The sequence below is a fragment of the Littorina saxatilis genome, linkage group LG7 (genome assembly GCF_037325665.1).
Source record: "Littorina saxatilis isolate snail1 linkage group LG7, US_GU_Lsax_2.0, whole genome shotgun sequence".
Taxonomy (NCBI): domain Eukaryota; kingdom Metazoa; phylum Mollusca; class Gastropoda; order Littorinimorpha; family Littorinidae; genus Littorina; species Littorina saxatilis.
The window spans coordinates 25,837,395-25,857,546 of NC_090251.1; the positions used below are offsets into that span (position 1 = coordinate 25,837,395).

The 20,152-nt window shown below is 42.0% G+C and overlaps 1 protein-coding gene across 2 annotated transcripts in view; it reads left to right on the forward strand.

Annotated features, from left to right (window-relative positions):
* Positions 1-8,049: 8,049 nt before the first annotated feature.
* The window catches only part of LOC138971015 (IgGFc-binding protein-like), a 41,989-nt gene continuing 29,886 nt past the window's right edge, over positions 8,050-20,152 (forward strand). Inside the window, exons 1-5 of one of the 2 annotated variants that reach the window (XM_070343612.1) lie at positions 8,050-8,119; positions 10,217-10,303; positions 12,198-12,246; positions 12,729-12,918; positions 19,064-19,311. In XM_070343612.1, the coding sequence (XP_070199713.1) occupies positions 8,059-8,119; positions 10,217-10,303; positions 12,198-12,246; positions 12,729-12,918; positions 19,064-19,311 (635 nt within the window). In that variant the 5' untranslated portion in view covers positions 8,050-8,058. Of the gene's footprint in view, positions 8,120-9,137; positions 9,231-10,216; positions 10,304-12,197; positions 12,247-12,728; positions 12,919-19,063; positions 19,312-20,152 lie in introns of those variants that run through there. The other variant, XM_070343613.1, reaches the window with a different exon arrangement.

Below are 20,152 nucleotides of genomic sequence, written 5' to 3' on the forward strand. Positions count from 1 at the left end.
AATAATTGATGTTGATCTCAGAATGCCAGTTTCTTGTGGTTGTGAATAGGTTAAGACCCATCCAGAAAACATTGTCTGCTGCTAAAATCAATATTTCTAACAAAAAAAATCAAAATGTGTCTGGTTGCACAAGAACGTCTGTGGTAGACTGTTTATCCAGGAGTGGTTGTGCTCGGTCTAAATAACATAAAGCTACCAAAAAAGTCAATGTTTCAGATTCCCCACACTATTTGTTTCCTCCCGACCCTAGAATTATATTGACCCTTCAATTTAAATATTATTTTTTTAAATGATAAAAGTTGATTTTGCGGACTTTACGCGGAAAGTTACTCAGTTCTCCGACATCCAGGGGCCACATCTCGCATGATTTTTGGCTAATAACAAAGTGGCTAATAACAATTAGCCAGATGTCTCTGTGTAAATAGAAAAACAAATTTGTTGTTGCTGTTTAAGTTACTCATATTTTTGGCCTTTGGTTTAAACAATTTTATTCAAAGAATTACAAATAGCAATGCCGCATACAATGAATTGAATCCATGGAGCTCAATAAGCTAAGATTATTAATTATCTCAAAAAAATATTGGATTTGTCGGACGATTACAACATAATTATGTCAAAAGAATTAAGGGATATGTACACTTTGTAAAAGGGGTTCATCGCCTTGACATTGGAAACAAACATTTTACTATTGGGGGGGGGGGGGGGGGGGGGGGGGGGGGGGGGGTGAGAAGTGTGTTCTTCACTGGCTAAACATTTAACAGAGCATTGTTCAGATATTATAATTTCAAATCTGCGTGTTTGCTTTTGTGACAATTCTTTTTAAATTGTGTGTTTAGCAGGATCATTGTTTTGACCGTTCATGGTAAAGATGGATGGTTTTTCTCTTATTTGGAAAGAAATATTTTGAACAGTTGTGTTCAACAACGCTGCTACCCAAAGCGGTGTGTGTGTGTGTGTTTTCATATTTGTGAAGACAATCAATGTATGACATTGATAAAGTTAATTTTTTGTTTGCATTCACAGTAAAGAGGAGATCTTACTTAAATAAATGGATGTTTGTGCCCTTGAGAATTCTTTTTTGTCCTGCATTTGTAATGCCTACTAAAACAAAGAGGAAGCACGCACACACACACACACACATACACACATACACACACACACACACACACACATACACACACACACACACACACACACATACACACACACACACACATACACACACACACTCTCACACACACACACACACACACACACACACACACACACACACACACAGAAATGGTTGAATATGTTTTGCTTTTTCATTTTTAGGAAAATGTTATGCCTGTGAAATAGGTAAATATATATCATTATGAAATGGAGTCTTAGTAGCTTTGCATATCATTTTGATTCCCCATGTTTGTGTTATTTATTTGATCATTTTTGAGAGAGAGAGAGAGAGAGTTTCTGTGTGTGTGTGTGTGTGTGTGTGCTTGCGCACAAGAGAGAGGATAAAGAAAAGCACTTTTAATAACATAACTGAAGGAGAGAACGAAAAGAGAGAGAGGAACACTTGTATCATACATATACATATATGATTCTTCACATACTTTTGTATGTAAAGGGATATAATTCATGGTGGTATGATTTATTGATTCATGAAAATAATGTGTAGCTTTGTGTTGCTTTGTTGTGCATAGGTTATTGACACATCTTGATTTCAGTCAGTGATTTTTAGTTAAATGAATTTTAAAGTGTTCATAGTTTCAAGTTTTACTTGGCAGTGTTTTTGTGTAATAAAAATGTTTTAAGTTGGATACATGCTTCTTGTCTCCTAGTGTGTTTGTGTGTACGTGTGTGTGTGTGTGTGTGTGTGTGTCTGTGTGTGTGTTATTGATTGATTGATTGATTGGTTGATTGATTGATTGATTGATTGGATGAAGGAATGTGTGTGTATGTCTGAAAGAGAGAGTGAGAGAGAAATGATACATTTTATTAAGGGTATGTCCGAAGAAGTAATATTAGTGGGAAGAGAGCTAGAGTATTAAGGGAGACTGGCGAATATAGGGCAAGATGTCTTTGAGCCCCCGTCTCATTGGGCAACCGTCTAATTGGGCCCCCGTCTCCTTGGGCCCCTGTCTCGTTGGGTCCCCGTCTCATTGGGCCCCCGTCTCCTTGGGCCCCCAAGTCTAGATATTATGACCTTTCAGGGTCAATGTTATTTAAAGGTCAAAGGGGGATTTAGGCATGCCGGCCTTCTTGTGAGTATTACCAGTCCGTCGAAAGCTGACGAATTGAAATAAGCTAAAGTATAATGAGCTGCGTCTACATCCCATTACTGGATTGCGTGAATGTGTGTACAGCCGCACTCGCCTAAACGAAACACGCTAAAGCAAAAAACTCTGATATCTCAAAACCAATATCAATTCCCCGCTAGACCCCCTCTTTATACGACTATTTATAATTTGGATAAGCCAAACTCTGTCAAAAAATAGCTAACTCAAACACGGACATCTCAAACGTGATTTTGACAGATAAGCCAAACTCTAAACATTGTCGGAGAGACATCTTTTTAATCATTGCTTGAAAAACACGTCAGGAAGATTAATATATTTCGTCACGGCTATAATTATCCTACGGAAACGACACGTCACCTGTTTTTGAGTATGCGGGGAAACTGATGACGTGTGCCCCATGTTTTGCAGGCGCCATCGTTTGGACAGAAAGGCTGGTGTACGTGAATTAGGTGGTGGGTTCAGGGTTAGAGATGGGATGGCCCAGGGAGGGTCTGTGATGGTTTACGGGAGGCTTACTGTGCCTTTAACGTGGAGGGGTTGTACCTTTGCATTGCTGAAATACAGAATATACCGTTCAGGCTTGTTTATTATGCTGGGGGCCCAAAGAGATGGGGACCCAATGACACGTTTTGTTATTGCTACAAAAAGTGTGGGGGCCCAATGAGACGGGGGCCCAATGAGACGGGGGCGCAATTAAAGGGCAAATCCCGAATATAGTGGACCCTAAAACAGTGCGTATTTCCCCTCTTTCAACACGGAGATTTTGACAACATGCAATCAAAAGAACACGTGTGGTTGCTTGAAAATGTTTATTTGCTGGAATATGCCACTTTAAGGTCTAATAATTATCTACGCAATCCAAAATTGGGTGGTTCCATGATTTAACCTATTTAACTTCAAATATGTTGCACTTTTTCTGTCAATGTTCTGGATACAAACAAGAACACAAAACACCCCAGATAATCCGTAATTATGCCCTAAAGATGTGCACACCATGCCCTAGTGGCACAGACCTCCGGATGCATATTGTGTGATTATGACGCAGCATAATTATCATGCTGGGGGTCGTTACAAGCCTTGGAATATTTTCTTTGTAAGTAAAGATATTTTTCACGTAGAAGGTTGGATATTGTTAGAGAGAAATTATAATTGGTCAGTGTCAAAGTTTGCATCTGCTATGCGCCGCGTGCAATACCTTTTCGGTTGTCCCTTTTCTTCACTGGCGTATGCTTCTTTAAGTCCTAATAACTCGACGGTGAAAAATGATACGGACCTACGGAAAAGTGCGATGAAAACCTGAAACCTTGTTCTTTCTCACAAGGTTTTCAGTTTTTCTCGTAGATGTTTTAGATTTTGTCAAAATGCTCGCATGATTAGCTGCTATAAGTGACAGAAACCTCCTGATGCATATTTTGCAATTATGACGCAGCAGAATTATTATATATGGGATCGTTCCTTGCCGCGCAAAGTTCGAAACACTTTCAACGTAATTATCTATTTCATACAGAAGGTGGAGTATTGTGAGTTAACATATTTGTAGTCAATGGCAAAGTTTGTATCTGCTGTGCGCCCTATGTACTGCTTCTTCACCTATCCCTTTTTTGCTCTAGGGTATGTTTCTTTAAGTCCTGATAACTCGGCGGGGAAAAATGATGCGGGTCAACGGAAAGGTGCAGTGGAAACCCAACACATGTTTTTGTGTGCTATATTCTCAATTTTGCTGGGAAATCTAAGAGCGTTTTTCTAAACCCCATCAAAAGTGACGTAATCATTGACGCACTGGTAACGCACTTGCGTTCGGAAGCGAGAGGTTGCGAGTTCGACCCTGGGTCAGGGCGTTAGCAATTTTCTCCCCCGTTTCCTAACCTATGTGGTGGGTTCAAGTGCTAGTCTTTCGGATGAGACGAAAAACCGAGGTCCCTTCGTGTACACTACATTGGGGTGTGCACGTTAAAGATCCCACGATTGACAAAAGGGTCTTTCCTGGCAAAATTGTATCGGCATAGATAAAAATGTCCACCAAAATACCCGTGTGACTTGGAATGATAGGCCGTGAAAAGTAGGATATGCGCCGAAATGGCTGCGATCTGCTGGCCGATGTGAATGCGTGATGTATTGTGTAAAAAAAATTCCATCTCACACGGCATAAATAAATCCCTGCGCCTTGAATATGTGCGCGATATAAATTGCATAAAAAAAATAAAAATAAAAATCCCTGCGCTTAGAACTGTACCCACGGAATACGCGCGATATAAGCCCCACATTGATTGATTGATTGATTATCGAGGAAACCCACGAATCTACTCGTATTTGTTTTGGGTCCCACCTACACACGATCACTTACGAAATATTTTCAAGGGGGCCGATCCTCCGTTATATATTGAGAAATATCAACATCGTTACTCACTCACTCCTACAACAGCTTGGCCAAAGTTCGATATCTTACTGCTATGCAGCTGGCGTTTACGATTAACGGCGGAAACATAAATGTAATTTTATTTGGTTAATCGACTGCTCGTTTTGTGGTTGAACCTGCTCAGTATCCTCTCAGCCAAAGTCAGCTTAACCGACTCAGAAAGGGTCTCATTCGTGACGTCTCATTCATTTTCTTCACTTAGTTTGTTCATGCGTTCAATATGATTGTACGAAAAAGAACTCATGTACGAAAGCCATTCTGACATACTTTTTGAATGTAATATTTTACTCATTTAGTGTTAAAAAAAATGCCCAAACAAAGAGACTGCCAACGTTCCAAAATTCAGAATAAAAAAACAATTTGGTGTTTTTTGATTCTTCATTTAGTGTTAATTATTAGTGTAATCCCTCCTTAAGGCGAGGGCTGGCCGTAAAAAAGCAATCAATTCGTGCTTATACCATTACCCTCGTAAATAAACAAAATTGTCAAAACATTTTCACGCGAGAACAGCAGCCAACCGAACAGAGTTTCTGAGAAGGGAACCGTACTCTGTAAGGACCAGAAGCTCTGCGTGACACCCACCTTGTTTGGAATAGACGTTTTCCGGAAATAACTCTGTCAGGATTTACAAGCGGAAGAGTTGCGCCCCGCTAACAAACCCTCGAACAAACAGAAAACACATGGTCGACCGGTTAAAACAACGATGGCAGCGAATAACTGACTTCGATGTGTATGTTATGCAGTGTCCGCTCGATATGATCCCATTTCTTTCGAAAACGCTTGCAATTCCTGACAGAGTTATTTCCAAAAATCGTCTATTAGATCGGTCACTAAATTCAAGAACAGTGTCCTGAAATAACTCTGACCGTCAACAGTCCGCAACCTGGTAATGACCGGCACGGTTGGCCTAGTGGTAAGGCGTCCGCCCCGTTATCGGGAGGTCGTGGGTTCGAACCCCGGCTGGGTCATACCTAAGACTTTAAAATTGGCAATTTAGTGGCTGCTCCGCCTGGCGTCTGGCATTATGGGGTTAGTGCTAGGACTGGTTGGTCCGGTGTCAGAATAATGTGACTGGGTGAGACATGAAGCCTGTGCTGCGACTTCTGTCTTGTGTGTGGCGCATGTTATATGTCAAAGCAGCACCGCCCTGATATGGCCCTTCGTGGTCGGCTGGGCGTTAAGCAAACAAACAAACAAACAAACAAACCAGTTTTAAACACCCTCTCTGTAACCAGTTTTGAACACCCTCTCTGCAACCAGTTTTGAACACCCTCTCTGTAACCAGTTTTAAACACCCTCTCTGTAACCAGTTTTGAACACCCTCTCTGCAACCAGTATTGAACACTTTGTGAAATACTACAACGTCCTGATATCAAAAGTAGCACACACGGTGAACACTAATTCTTCTTTTTCTTCTGCGTTCGTGGGCTGAAACTCCCACGTACACTCGTGTTTTTTGCACGAGTGGAATTTTACGGGTATGACCGCTTTTTACCCCGCCATTTAGGCAGCCATACGCCGTTTTTGGAGGAAGCTTGCTGTGTATTTTCGTGTTTCTATAACCCACCGAACTCTGACATGGATTACAGGATCTTTTTCGTGCGCACTTGGTCTTGTGCTTGCGTGTACACACGGGGGTGTTCGGACACCGAGGAGAGTCTGCACACAAAGTTGACTCTGAGAAATAAATCTCTCGCCGAACGTGGGGACGAACTCACGCTGACAGCGGCCAACTGGATACAAATCCAGCGCGCTACCGACTGAGCTACATCCCCGCCCCGAACACTAATTAAAATCAATAGCCTGGCTATTTGCAAAGTAAGATTTGTGTGTGAACGCTGAATATACTAATTCCGAAAATAACGCCGTCGGGGTTTGTATGGGTTATAAAAGAGTGAATACCCTTGCGTTTAGTGAGACGCCTGAGGACAGTACTGCAATGGATCCCCTCCCACTGTGGTGTACAAGGAAACGAAGAGGCGGACAGGATGGCAAAGCTGGGTGCAGAAGATGAGCAAGAGAACAACCCTGTGAGCCTGACAGAGATGAAGACCATCATTAAGTCTCTGCACAGGACGCCCCAGCCACAGGACCGCTACCACCTGCTATCCAGACCACAGCAGGTGGTCATCTTCCGCCTGAGAACGGGACACAACAGACTTAACCAGCATCTCCACGGGAAGCTGCATGTTGTGCCCTCCCCCATGTGTTCTTGTGGAGAAGCAGAGCAGGACACGGCCCACATCCTACGAGACTGCAGGAACCACCAGGTGCTGAGAGAGGAAATCTGGCCATTGCCGGAGTCCCTGCACAACAAGCTGTACGGGCCAGTGGCTGCGCTGCAGAGGACCACTAGTTATATCTCAAGATCTGGACTCCAAGTGTGATCGGCGATCGAAAAGAAGAAGAAGAAGTGAGACGCATGTGGGAATTATTATTATTTTTTAGGGTATTCACTCTTTGAAAACCCATACAAAACCAACAGGGTTATTTCCGAACATCGTCTATTGATTTCGCGGATATTATTTCAGTAAACTTTGCAAAAATACAAAACAATGCGAACAGATAAACCTGTCAGGCTGGACACGGGCCGTCATATCCTCAGGTCGGTGGATCAGTGCTATGAACTTCAAGTCTCAGTCTGTTAACATTTCAAAATTGAGAGTCAAAGACAAGAAAAAACGCAACCGAACAAGTCAATGAACACAACAGTCACAAAATGGAATTTTGAATTCGATTTTTTTTTATTTGTTCCGAGATAGCGGCACAGGTGTTTTGGAGACACCATGCAGGCTGAATACGCAGTGTTCACGGACGTTTTAGCAAACGCGTTCAGTGCAAACACCCCTACACTCTACACATTATTTACTGTTGTGTGTGTGTGTGTGTGTGTGTGTGTGTGTGTGTGTGTGTGTGTGTGTGTGTGTGTGTGTGTGTGTGAGAGAGAGTGTGTGTGTGTGGGTGTGTGGGTGTGTGCATGCGTGCGTGCGTGCGTGCGTGTGGTACCTCGCGTGCATGTGAATGTTGACTTGTTTTATGCTTTGTCAGATAGAACAAAAATCAATGTGTCAGTGTTTCTTATGAGACGCGACGCTTATCTACGAGGAACTGAAAGATGAATTGACCTATTAATTAGATTTATCCGATGATTAGTGACTCTTTGTTCCATGTCTACTTGATCTACCACGCTAATCAACCTGTTGGAAGCACAACTAAAGATGATGGAGTGTTTCGGGCACAGACATGAAAATCAATTTTACTTCCGAAGGCTTGTACGTTTCTTACGTTCTCAACATCTGCCGGTAGTCTTTCTCTTCGTAATTAACTGCAGTACTTATTATGAGGATGGTTGCAACAGATAAGATGTTAGTGCGTACGTCTCATACGCTTGCTACTACTTGGAATGGAGGGACACACTTACAGGGTACATTTAGCCTACATACACATTATTCAAATTGAAATTTCTGTTGTATACATCTTGGGTCCTTGGGTAGTTTTAAAGTGTACTATCCTGACAAAAGTAGCCATCCTTGCGCCGGAATATAAGGCCAAAAAAAAAATAGGTCTGTTTACGGTAACATAGGCCAAAAAAATAGGGTCGGTAGGTCGGGATTTTTTTTGATTTTTTTTAAATTTTTTCCTCCAAAAAACCATAGTTTTACGTTATTTTGCAAAAAAAAAGAGATTTTTTTTTTTTTTTTTTTTCCCCCCAAATGCCAAAAAAAAGTCTAGCGTTGCGCGAAAAAAATAGGGTCGGTCGGGTTACCGTAAACACACCTATTTTTTTTTTGGCCTAATGACAAAAGTGAGTCAAGGGAAAATTGATGTTTTCCCAATTTATCTTGGTCTTCAGAGCGAGCAAATAAAGATACAGTCCTTCTTATTCGACACACCATCTCAGATCTAGTCTGGCCAGGCTTTTTCATCACTTGGACACATACCAAATATCAAGATCATGACTGTTTCCAGTGCAGAGTGGGTAGCTTTGGAAGAATTCATTTCTCAACTGATACTAGTGGCAGTCTCCGAAATTAATTCATCAAAAATTCCCACTCAGCAGAGGAAACAACCAGGGTGTTGCTTTATTGTATATGTACAAGTGGAGGGATGGCCTTGCACCTCGTAAGAGCCTGGTCAGATCTAAGATCAGGGCTCCCCAACACTTGGCTGGAGTTTGAAGACCATGCATTACACTTTCTGCGAGATCTACACCGAAGCTAATTTACCGAGTAAATCTACCCGATATCACAAACAACGCTTACATTATCAATGATTCACAGAACTGTTAAAGTCTTCCTCATTTGGAGGCACTCTGAATTTCCACTGAGGCGTCCTTGGACCACCCTACAAATTGAAACCCGGGGTCCCTGAACCCGCTAGGTAGAGCACCTTTGGGGAGCCCTGAAGACAGTAAGTTGAACTGTTTACAAGTGCAGGACTGTGCCTTCAAACAATCGATATAACTTGGGCTTGCAACTTTGTATAACATCAACATTTTGCTACACTTCCCTGGACCAGGCAGACCTACATCCCAGGTAAAGCATCCTACTACATGCATAGCTTGTACTTTATGGAGATTAATAAAAACAGATTTAATTATTAATACTCATATAGTATGTAATGGTGGTGGTGGATGATGATGCTGATGCTGCTGCTGCTGCTGCTGATGATGATGATGATGATCAAGATGAGGATGATCAAGATGATGATCAAGACCGTGGTGGTGGTGTTTGTTCACGACGACGACGACGACGACGATGATGATGATGATGATGATGATGATGATGATGATGATGATGATGATGATGATGATGATGATGATCAAGATGTAACTGGGCGCTTGACTCGTCAATTAGTTGATTAATCGATTGTGTTTGTGTGTGTGTGTGTGTGTGTGTGTGTGTGTGTGTGTGTGTGTATGTGTGTGTGTGTGTATGTGTGTGTGTGTGTGTGTGTGTGTGTGTGTGTGTGTGTGTGTGTGTGTGTGTGTGTGTGTGTGTGTGTGTATGTGTGTGTGTGTGTACACGAATACACGCATGAAGGAAAAGGGGGAGAACCCTTTTCCTAGTAGTACTAGTTGGCGACTCGCTTTCCCTAGTGCCCGAATTTCAACGAGGGTACTCTCCCAGGAATATAATTATGATACCTCATTGTTTATTTATTTATTTATATGGGAGATTTATATAGCGCTTGACGTTCTCAAAGCGCTTTACATATTTTTGTATGAACTCAAATGTTTAGTGTTCTTAGTATGTCTTGTTAGGCTAAGTTCTATTTAATCAGAGTATGCTTGCGTGTGCTTATACCTGGTGATATTGTAAAGCGCATAGTGCTTTTAGTTATGCGCTATAGAAATCTCCTTAATAAATAAATAAATATTAATTTCTGCCGTGTGAGATGGCATTGCTATCATTTGACAACATCGTACAGACTGGTCTGTGACTTTGGTGACATAGAAGACGTTCCACGCGGGAAAGGAGAGTATCATTACATTTGGTTTGGTCACTGCTATGTCATGTAGGAGGGGCGAAAAGACAGAGGATGGAACTGCTTCTATGTTGCACGTGCCTGGCACTGCTGCTCCTGCTGCCTTGCGCTGTCTTTGCAGGTAGGATATTAGACAATAATACCGGCACGGTTGGCCTTGTGGTAAGGCGTCCGCCCCGTGATCGGGAGGTCGTGGGTTCGAACCCCGGACGGGTCATACCTAAGACTTTAAAATTGGCAATCTAGTGGCTGCTCCGCCTGGCGTCTGGCATTATGGGGTTAGTGCTAGGACTGGTTGGTCCGGTGTCAGAATAATGGGACTGGGTGAGACATGAAGCCTGTGCTGCGATTTCTGTCTTGTGTGTGGCGCACGTTATAATGTCAAAGCAGCACCGCCCTGATATGGCCCTTCGTGGTCGGCTGGGCGTTAAACAAATTAGACAATGCCAGATAATTATGATTTTAATTAGGGGCGGGTAGACGCTCATTCGTTCCATAGCGGAGATCATGACTTCCAACCCAGTTGTCGCTGTCGGCGTGGGTTCAAATCCCGGGTTCGGCGAGGGATTTATTTCCAAGGGTCAAACTTGTGCAGACTCTCCTCCGGTGTTCGAAACCCCCGTGTGCACGCAATGGACGCGTAAAATATCCTCAGTTCACAGCGAAAATCTTAGGGCTTGAAAACACGAACACATGCATACAGGCAAGAGATTGCAGCTTGCTTTCTCCAGGGAGAGGTCAACCCGAATTTCCATGAGGGTTACCTCACATGACTATAAAGATATCCCCATTCTTAACCTTACACAATCAAAGATAAAAGAGATAAGATAAGATTAAAAAAAAGAAGAAGATTTTATAACAGATACGATAGGGTTAGATATGGTAATATATTAGAAAACATAAGATAACATAAAATAAGATAGCAGGATAAGATAAGATAATGTTGTTTTCAATGGAAACAAAATTAATGTAGAGCATCTGGACATCAAAACTTTACTGTACAGCAGATGTTTCGGTTTGAATCTATATATGTAGGCCTAACTTTTTTTTAAATCACAAAAGCTATAACAATCAATACAATATGTGACCCTCCACCACGAAATGAGTCGCATGTCACCTCGCGCGGTTCTGCGCTAGGCTTGATATAAGTCCGGAGAGTGTCTGGTAACAGTGTGAGGGTCACCTTAGTCACAGGCTTATAACTCAAACAAGTTTTTGGTCTTTTCTAAAACGGTTTTCACCACTGGATAGAGCATAAAAACCGCTTTAGGAAAATGTAAAAATATGAAAATCATGCAAAGGTGACATGCGACTCATTCCGTGGTGGAGGGTCACATATACATTACTGAACACTGTAAGGTGAGGTTACGTTACATGAAGCAAAAGAATTTCAAAATTCTCTGTTGCATTCTTTATGAAGTCTAATTGTTACATTTATCATTAGGCAACACGGGCGGGAATGTAGCTCAGTCGGTAGCGCGCTGGATTTGTATCCAGTTGGCCGCTGTCAGCGTGAGTTCGTCCCCACGTTCGGCGAGAGATTTATTTCTCAGAGTCAACTTTGTGTGCAGACTCTCCTCGGTGTCCGAACACCCCCGTGTGTACACGCAAGCACAAGACCAAGTGCGCACGAAAAAGATCCTGTAATCCATGTCAGAGTTCGGTGGGTTATAGAAACACGAAAATACCCAGCATGCTTCCTCCGAAAACGGCGTATGGCTGCCTAAATGGCGGGGTAAAAAACGGTCATACACGTAAAATTCCACTCGTGCAAAAAACACGAGTGTACGTGGGAGTTTCAGCCCACGAACGCAGAAGAAGATTAGGCAACACGGTTAAGTCATCGCAGTTCAATCGCGCTGGTTATCGTCTGGGAATAAAACTGACCCAAAAGTATGTTTGTGCACGCTTTAAATGGAATTGTGGATTCCATGTATTCTTAGGACATAATAAAACAAAAAGACTGAAATCCGCCCGTTGACAATCAAGATAACATTTCTTTGCCTTTGACGCAGCTCCCGACAGTCAAGGGACAGAATTCTTCATCGGTTTCATGGAAAATGAGTAAGCGTTCTGTCTTTCCTTCCTTTTTTTTTGCCTGTTAGAGTTAGAGTTATGGGAAGTCATATTGAATCCACTCGTAATTAGAATATAACGAGAGAAAGAGAAGAGGACAAAGAAGAGAGAGAGAGAGAGAGAGAGAGAGAGAGAGAGAGAGAGAGAGAGAGAGAGAGAGAGAGAGAGAGAGAGAGAGAGAGAGAGAGAGAAAGAGAGAAAGAGAGAAAGAGAGAGAGAGAGGGAGACAGAGAGAGAGACAGACACAGAGACAGAGATAGAGAGACATACCTCGTAGACAGAGAGACACTACGACAGAGACAGACAGACAGACATACAAATAAAGATGGAGCGAGACAGAAAGATATAATTATACAGACAGACAGAAGTGTAATTCTACAGTCAAGCACAACAAAATAACAGTTTTAAATATTTGTCTACATTTGACCTCGAATTGTCCTTGACCTTGACCTTTGATTGACTGCATGCAGGTTGCTTCGCACTTTTCATAAACCTAACGACATCGAATTGTTCCTGGCCACAAACTCTCCGGACCCTGTCCAGGTTAACGTGACCACTCCCTTGCTTGACCCAAACTTCAAGAAAGTGGCCATAGTCTACAAAGGCTCGACAGAGAGTGTCAGCATCGCTCATCGCATTTGTGGCGTGGGTACTGAAAAGGTGCGAGATGTAGAATTGTTTTTCTGTCCGTCTGCCTGCCAGTGTGTGTGTGTGTGCCTGTCTATTGGCTGAGCAAAATTAGAAATCTATTTTTTTAATTGATTAAATCTATTGATAGTGCCAAGATAAGAAGGCGACTTGAAATGTTCAACCTGCCTCTCTGCTTCTCTCCTTGCCCGTGTGTCTCTCGTCGTGGCTATATGTTTTCCCCGTTATATCTCTCTCTCTCTCTCTCTCTCTCTCTCTCTCTCTCTCTCTCTCTCTCTCTCTCTCTCTCTCTCTCTCTCTCTCCCCCCTCTCTCTCTGACATGAGATGGATAGAAGGATGGATGGATGGATGGATGGACGGAAGGATGACAGAGAGACATGAGTGAAGTGCGACAGAGACTGGATTTTGTGCTGATGCATTACTGTCCTTTTTCAAACGTTTTGCTGTTGTAAATGCCTGTTTCCACTGTCGCCATGTCGACTGTCATTACGATGATGATGATTTTTATTATGATTAATATTACTATGATTATTTTTCATGAAGCATGAATGTTGAAACTTTGTACACCCCGAATTGAAATGGGCCCAAGGCCTAATCAATAAACCATCCAGACTCCAGACTCCAGACTCCCCCCCCCCCCCTCTCTCTCTCTCTCTCTCTCTCTCTCTCTCTCTCTCTCTCTCTCTCTGTTTGTTTGTTTAGTCTGTTAATCGTTTGCTTGTTTGCCGTTTGCTTTTATTACTTCTTTAATTAATATTCCAACATTTTAAAACGTATTATCATTAGATTAAACCCTCCCATGGGCGAGGGCTGGATGTAAAAAAGCACCTGTTTGCTTATGCCATTACCCTCGTAAATAAAGAATTTGTTGTCGCAACACGGTGGCCTAGTGGTAAGGCGTCCGCCCAGTGAGCGGGAGGTCGTGGGTTCGAACCCCGGCCGGGTCATACCTAAGACTTTAAAATTGGCAATCTAGTGGCTGCTCCGCCTGGCGTCTGGCATTATGGGGTTAGTGCTAGGACTGGTTAGTCCGGTGTCAGAATAATGTGACTGGGTGAGACATGAAGCCTGTGCTGCGACTTCTGTCTTGTGTGTGGCGCACGTTAAATGTCAAAGCAGCACCGCCCTGATATCACCCTTCGTGGTGGACTGGGCGTTAAGCAAACAAACAAAAAATCCCTCTTTCTCTCCGTTTCTCTCTGTCTCTCTCTGTCTGTCTTGCTCTGTATAAATCTCGGCCTTGGAGTGACCTTGTCTCTTTGCCTGTCATAATAATTGTCTGCATATGTGTCTGTGCGCCTGTCCCCCCTCTCTATCTCGCTGCCTCTTGTGTTGTCTCTTCACATCTTGGTCCTTGTAAACTAAAGTTCAGTTCAATTCAGTTTAGTTCGTCAACATCACGCGTCCAGTTTGTTCGCTAGAAAAAGCGTATTTCATACAACGGAAAGCGGGACGCAGCGTGTCGAATTTCCCCCCTTTTTACATTCAGTCAAGTTTTGACTAAATGTTTTAACATAGGTGTGTGTGTGTGTGTGTGTGTGTGTGTGTGTGTGTGTGTGTGTGTGTGTGTGTGTGTGTGTGTGTGTGTGTGTGTGTGTGTGTGTGTGTGTGTGTAGAGCGATTCAGAGTAAACTACTAGACCGATCTTTATGAAATTTTTCATGAGAGTTCCTGGGTATGATATCCCCAGACTTTTTTTTCTCATTTTTTCGATAAATGTCTTTGATGACGTCATATCCGGCATTTTGTAAAAGTTGAGGCGGAGGCGGCACTGTCACACCCTCATTTTTCAATAAAATTGATTGAAATTTTGGCAAAGCAATCTTTGACAAAGGCCGGACTTTTATATTGCATTTCAGCTTGGAGGCTTAAAAATTAATTAACTCTTTCGCTGCGCGTCTAAATTTCCCCTGTGTTCCCTGCCAACGCGCGATTTAGAGCCATTTTGAAAAAATTATTAAAAATCAACAACACAAGATAACCTTACATACCTTATGTTTTTTGCAAAGTTTGGAACTTACTCTTTTAGAAAATATATGAAACATTTGAAAGTACATACCTTTTGTTGTCTTCATATCCAGGCAAAATATCCAATTTGAAGCAAAACAAAAAAAATTTTTACGTCATGGGTTCATCATACACAATGTCATGATCGACACTTGCATTGCCCGAATCATCACCCAAATGATCGTCCATTGGCACAAACTCGTCACCAGAATCTAAAATATCATCTCCACTATCATCATCACTGAGGTCAAGATCAGAACCGTACTGAATAACACGTTCTAGCACTCTTTTCAAGTTACTACGTCTCAGCAGAACGATCCGCCATCTTGGAAAAGTCAAAACACGTGGGTCGCACACCGTCAACAAATTTTTTATTAATCCCAACAATTGATGGGAAGGAACTGTTTACAGTGAATGGTACCACTGTAGACTCGTGCATTCTCAACCAGTGTATTGATGCGCTAGTTCCATGCATTACCGGTATCGTCAATGACTCGCTGGCCACCGGGATCTTCCCATCTGTATACAAATCGGCGGTAGTCCGCCCTCTGCTTAAAAAACCTTCCCTAGACCCTAACTGCCTAAAAAACTTCAGACCCGTCTCAAATCTTCCTTTTTTCTCGAAATTACTTGAAAAGATAGTTCTCTCTCAGATCATTGGGCACCTCACCCAGAACAAGCTCCTCGACCCCCATCAGTCCGCGTATAGGGCTGGCCACTCAACAGAAACCGCTCTCATCAAAGTTGCAAATGACCTTCTCTTAGCTCTCGATCAAAAGCATGTGTCTGTCCTTTCTCTATTAGATCTCTCGGCAGCATTTGACACTATTGACCACTCCGTTCTCCTGACAAGACTTCACAATTCTTTTGGTATTTGCCACACTGCCTTAGCTTGGTTTAAGTCCTACCTCACAGACCGCTCTCAGATAGTCTCCATTGACGGCTTCCAATCTGCTCCATCCCCGTTGACTTTCGGTGTCCCCCAAGGATCTGTACTTGGCCCGGTGCTATTCATCATGTACACGAAACCAATATCTAATGTCATCTCTCGCCACTCTGTTTCCTATGAAAGCTTTGCTGATGACACTCAGTTACAAAAATCTGGCCCTATTACTGACCTCCCCAACACAATCGAGACAACTAAGAACTGCATCTCTGACTTGAAATTGTGGATGACCGAAAATAAATTGAAACTTAATGACGACAAGACCGAGATCATGCTAGTTGTACCCCCTTCTCTTAAAAAAGAACCATCCCTTCCTGCCCAAATCTCTATAGCTGGAACTGATATTCAGTTGGCTTCTCAAGTACGAAACCTCGGTGTCATCTTCGACGAAACTCTCTGCTTCAAACAACAAGTCTCCACTGTCTGTAGAAATGCCTACTATGAACTGAGAAAAATTAGCTCCATCCGCCACTGCCTTTCTTCCGATGCTACAAAAACCCTCATTTGCTCTCTCGTTCTTTCAAGGCTAGATTACGGAAATGCCCTTCTTTCTGGTTCATTTGACTATCTCATTGAAAAACTGCAGAAAGTACAGAACAACTCCGCTAGATTAATCACAAAGACCCCTAAAAGACACCACATCACACCTGTTTTGAGATCCCTTCACTGGCTGCCTGTAAGAAGTCGTATTCAATACAAAATTGCATGCATTTGTTTCTCTTTCTTTCATGGTACAGGACCTGCTTATCTCTCTGAGATGTTATCAAAATATTCAAACCTCTCCTCTCTTCGCTCTGCAACAGATACCAATGTACTTAGTAAACCAAAAAGAAACAGAAAATCAACTAACTATGGATTTGAGAGATCCTTCAAGTACCAGGGACCTCTTGTCTGGGAGAAAATCCCCCGGAGCATTAGGGATTCCCAGTCACCATCTGCCTTTAGAACAGCCCTCAAAACACACATGTTTAAGTTAGACCTCTGAAGGAGATCCCATGATCGGTGAGTCATCGGCGCTGCCACGTGTATTATATACTAAAGTGTGGCGTTCATGAGGATGTGTATGTGCCTGTGTGTGTTGTACTAGAATAACGTATGCGTACATGGAATGACATTGCGGGTTACCTGAACATTGACAATGACGAAAGAAAGATTGTGTGTGAGTGTGTGCGCGCGCGTGTGTGTGTGTGTGTGTGTGTGTGCGTGTGTGTGTGCGTGCGTGTGTGGGTGTGTGTGACCATGTTTGAATTTATTCGGATTTAGTTCTCTTTCCTTGTTTGTATTATGATTGTGTAAGTGTAAAGTGCTCTGGGCTCGTCACCACGAGGTTTACGCGCTATATAAGTAATCGTTATTATTATTATTATTATTAGACAGATAGAAGTTCATTGCAGGGGTTGTTTCCCTTGGTCAGCAGGACCGTTTACACCGTTAAAAATTCGTGATATCCGTCGGAACTCAAGTACCGGCACGCAGCCAACGCTAGACACAGGTGTCGGAATTCCAGTTCCGACACGCAGCGAATGAGACTTTGGTCATTAAAAATCTGAAAATTGTAATTAAAATTATTTTTTATAAAACGATCTAAAATTACGTTTATCTTATTCTTCATCATTTTCTGATTCCAAAAACATATAAATATGTTATATTCGGATTAGAAACAAGCTCTGAAAATTAAAAATATAAAAATTATGATTAAAATAAAATTTCCGAAATCGATTTAAAAACAATTTCATCTTATTCCTTGTCCGTTCCTGATTTTCAAAAACATATAGATATGATATGTTTGGATTCAAAACACGTTCAGAAAGTTAAAACAAGTCGCGTAAGGCGAAAATACAATATTTAGTCAAGTAGCTGCCATTTTTCAGCAAGACCGTATACTCGTAGCATCGTCAGTCCACCGCTCATGGCAAAGGCAGTGAAATTGACAAGAAGAGCGGGGTAGTAGTTGCGCTAAGAAGGATAGCACGCTTTTCTGTACCTCTCTTTGTTTTAACTTTCTGAGCGTGTTTTTAATCCAAACATATCATATCTATATGTTTTTGGAATCAGGAACCGACAAGGAATAAGATGAAAGTGTTTTTAAATTGATTTCGACAATTTAATTTTGATAATAATTTTTATATATTTAATTTTCAGAGCTTGTTTTTAATCCGAATATAACATATTTATATGTTTTTGGAATCAGCAAATAATGGAGAATAAGATAAACGTAAATTTGGATCGTTTTATAATTTTTTTTTTTTTTTACAATTTTCAGATTTTTAATGACCAAAGTCATTGATTAATTTTTAAGCCACCAAGCTGAAATGCAATACCGAACCCCGGGCTTCGTCGAAGATTACTTGACCAAAATTTGAACCAATTTGGTTGAAAAATGAGGGCGTGACAGTGCCGCCTCAACTTTCACGAAAAGCCGGATATGACGTCATCAAAGACATTTATCAAAAAAATGAAAAAAACGTATGGGGATTTCATACCCAGGAACTCTCATGTCAAATTTCATAAAGATCGGTCCAGTAGTTTAGTCTGAATCGCTCTACACACACACAGACACACACACACACACACACACACACATACACCACGACCCTCGTCTCGATTCCCCCCTCTACGTTAAAATATTTAGTCAAAACTTGACTAAATATAAAGAATAAAGATATAGAAAAGCGTGCTATCCTATTCAGCGCAACCGCTACCGCGCTTTTCTGGATTGTTAATTTCACTGCCTTTGCCACGAAAATGCAGTGCGTTCAGTTTCATTCTGTGAGTTCGACTGAGCTTGACTAAATGTTGTATTTTTGCCTTACGCGACTTGTTTTTCTTACTTTTTACATTAAGTCAGGTTTTGACTAAATTTTTTAACGTAGAGGGGGAAATCGAGACGAGGTGTATGTGTGTGTGTGTGTGTGTGTGTGTGTGTGTGTATTTCTGTGTTTCTGTGTGTGTGTGTGTGTGTGTGTGTGTGTGTGTGTGTGTGTGTGTGTGTGTGTGTGTGTGTGTGTGTGTAGAGCGATTCAGAGAAAACTACTGGACCGATCTTCATGAAACTTGACATGAGAGATCCTGAGTATGGTGTCTCCAGAAGGTTTTTCCTTTTTTTGATAAATGTCTTGTTTGTTGTTGTTGCCACTTATAAGTTCAAAATGATCATCACTTGTTCATCTTCTCAGCCATGTTCTTTTTTTTATATTTCTCAGTCGAACAAAGGCGTGTTGATCACAGCGACGGACGAGATATCGGTGTACTCGGTTAACAAGGAACACAAGTCTACAGACGCCTACATCTCCCTGCCAGCGGACGTCTTGGGCACTGAGTACTACGCCATAACCTACCTTAACAAGCCGGTGCTGCTCGTCGTTGCCACTGAAGACGACACCCAGATCAACATCACCTGTCCTCGGACCAGTCTAGCGTGTCGGATTGATTTCGAAGGGGTGGCTTACAAGTGAGTGTCTTAAACAAATGTTTAGCTGTTAACGTAACAAGCCTTTTATTTTTAAGGGACTGGCTTGGGTGGCACTACCATCATCTCCCGCCGGCATAGCTCTATGGGAGGCTGAGGCACGCAAGCCCCCCGACCTCGTCAAGGTGGAAATCCATCGGGCACCCATTACAGATGGTCAATATAAACCAATGAGGCAGAGCGCTATTTAGAGATCAATTTAGAGGATGAAAGTCGCTTGTTCATTTCAATGCTTGCTATCCTCTCAGGTGCCAGGAGATTGGTTCCGAATAACTCTCGTTTACTCTGTTACACATGTCGTATGCATTTAGAGCGCTTACTTCCCTTTTGTGATTTGATCTTACAAGTGAGTGGCTACACATTGGTTTAATTAGGATCACCACTATAAATAAGTTTGTTGTGTATCCTAAACATGCTTATCATATATCATATCCATACATTGTTGAATAAAACACTGTTTAAACCATTTGGATTAAACACAATGTTTTCAAATTACATGACATGAACCAATTGAAAATAAGCAGCTAGGACAGAAACTCAAGCAAAAGCTTATTTTACGCGACCAAAACAATACAAAATTACAGAAATCTTCATGATGGACCAGGTGGACACGACAATAATAAACCAGAAGAACAAATTGTGGGGGGTTTAGGATCACCACTATATATTAGCTTATCAATCAATATGAGGCTTATATCGCGCGTATTCCGTGGGTACAGTTCTAAGCGCAGGGATCTATTTTTTTAATTTTTTAATTTTTATTTTATGCAAATTATATCGCGCACATATTCAAGGCGCAGGGATTTATTTATGCCGTGTGAGA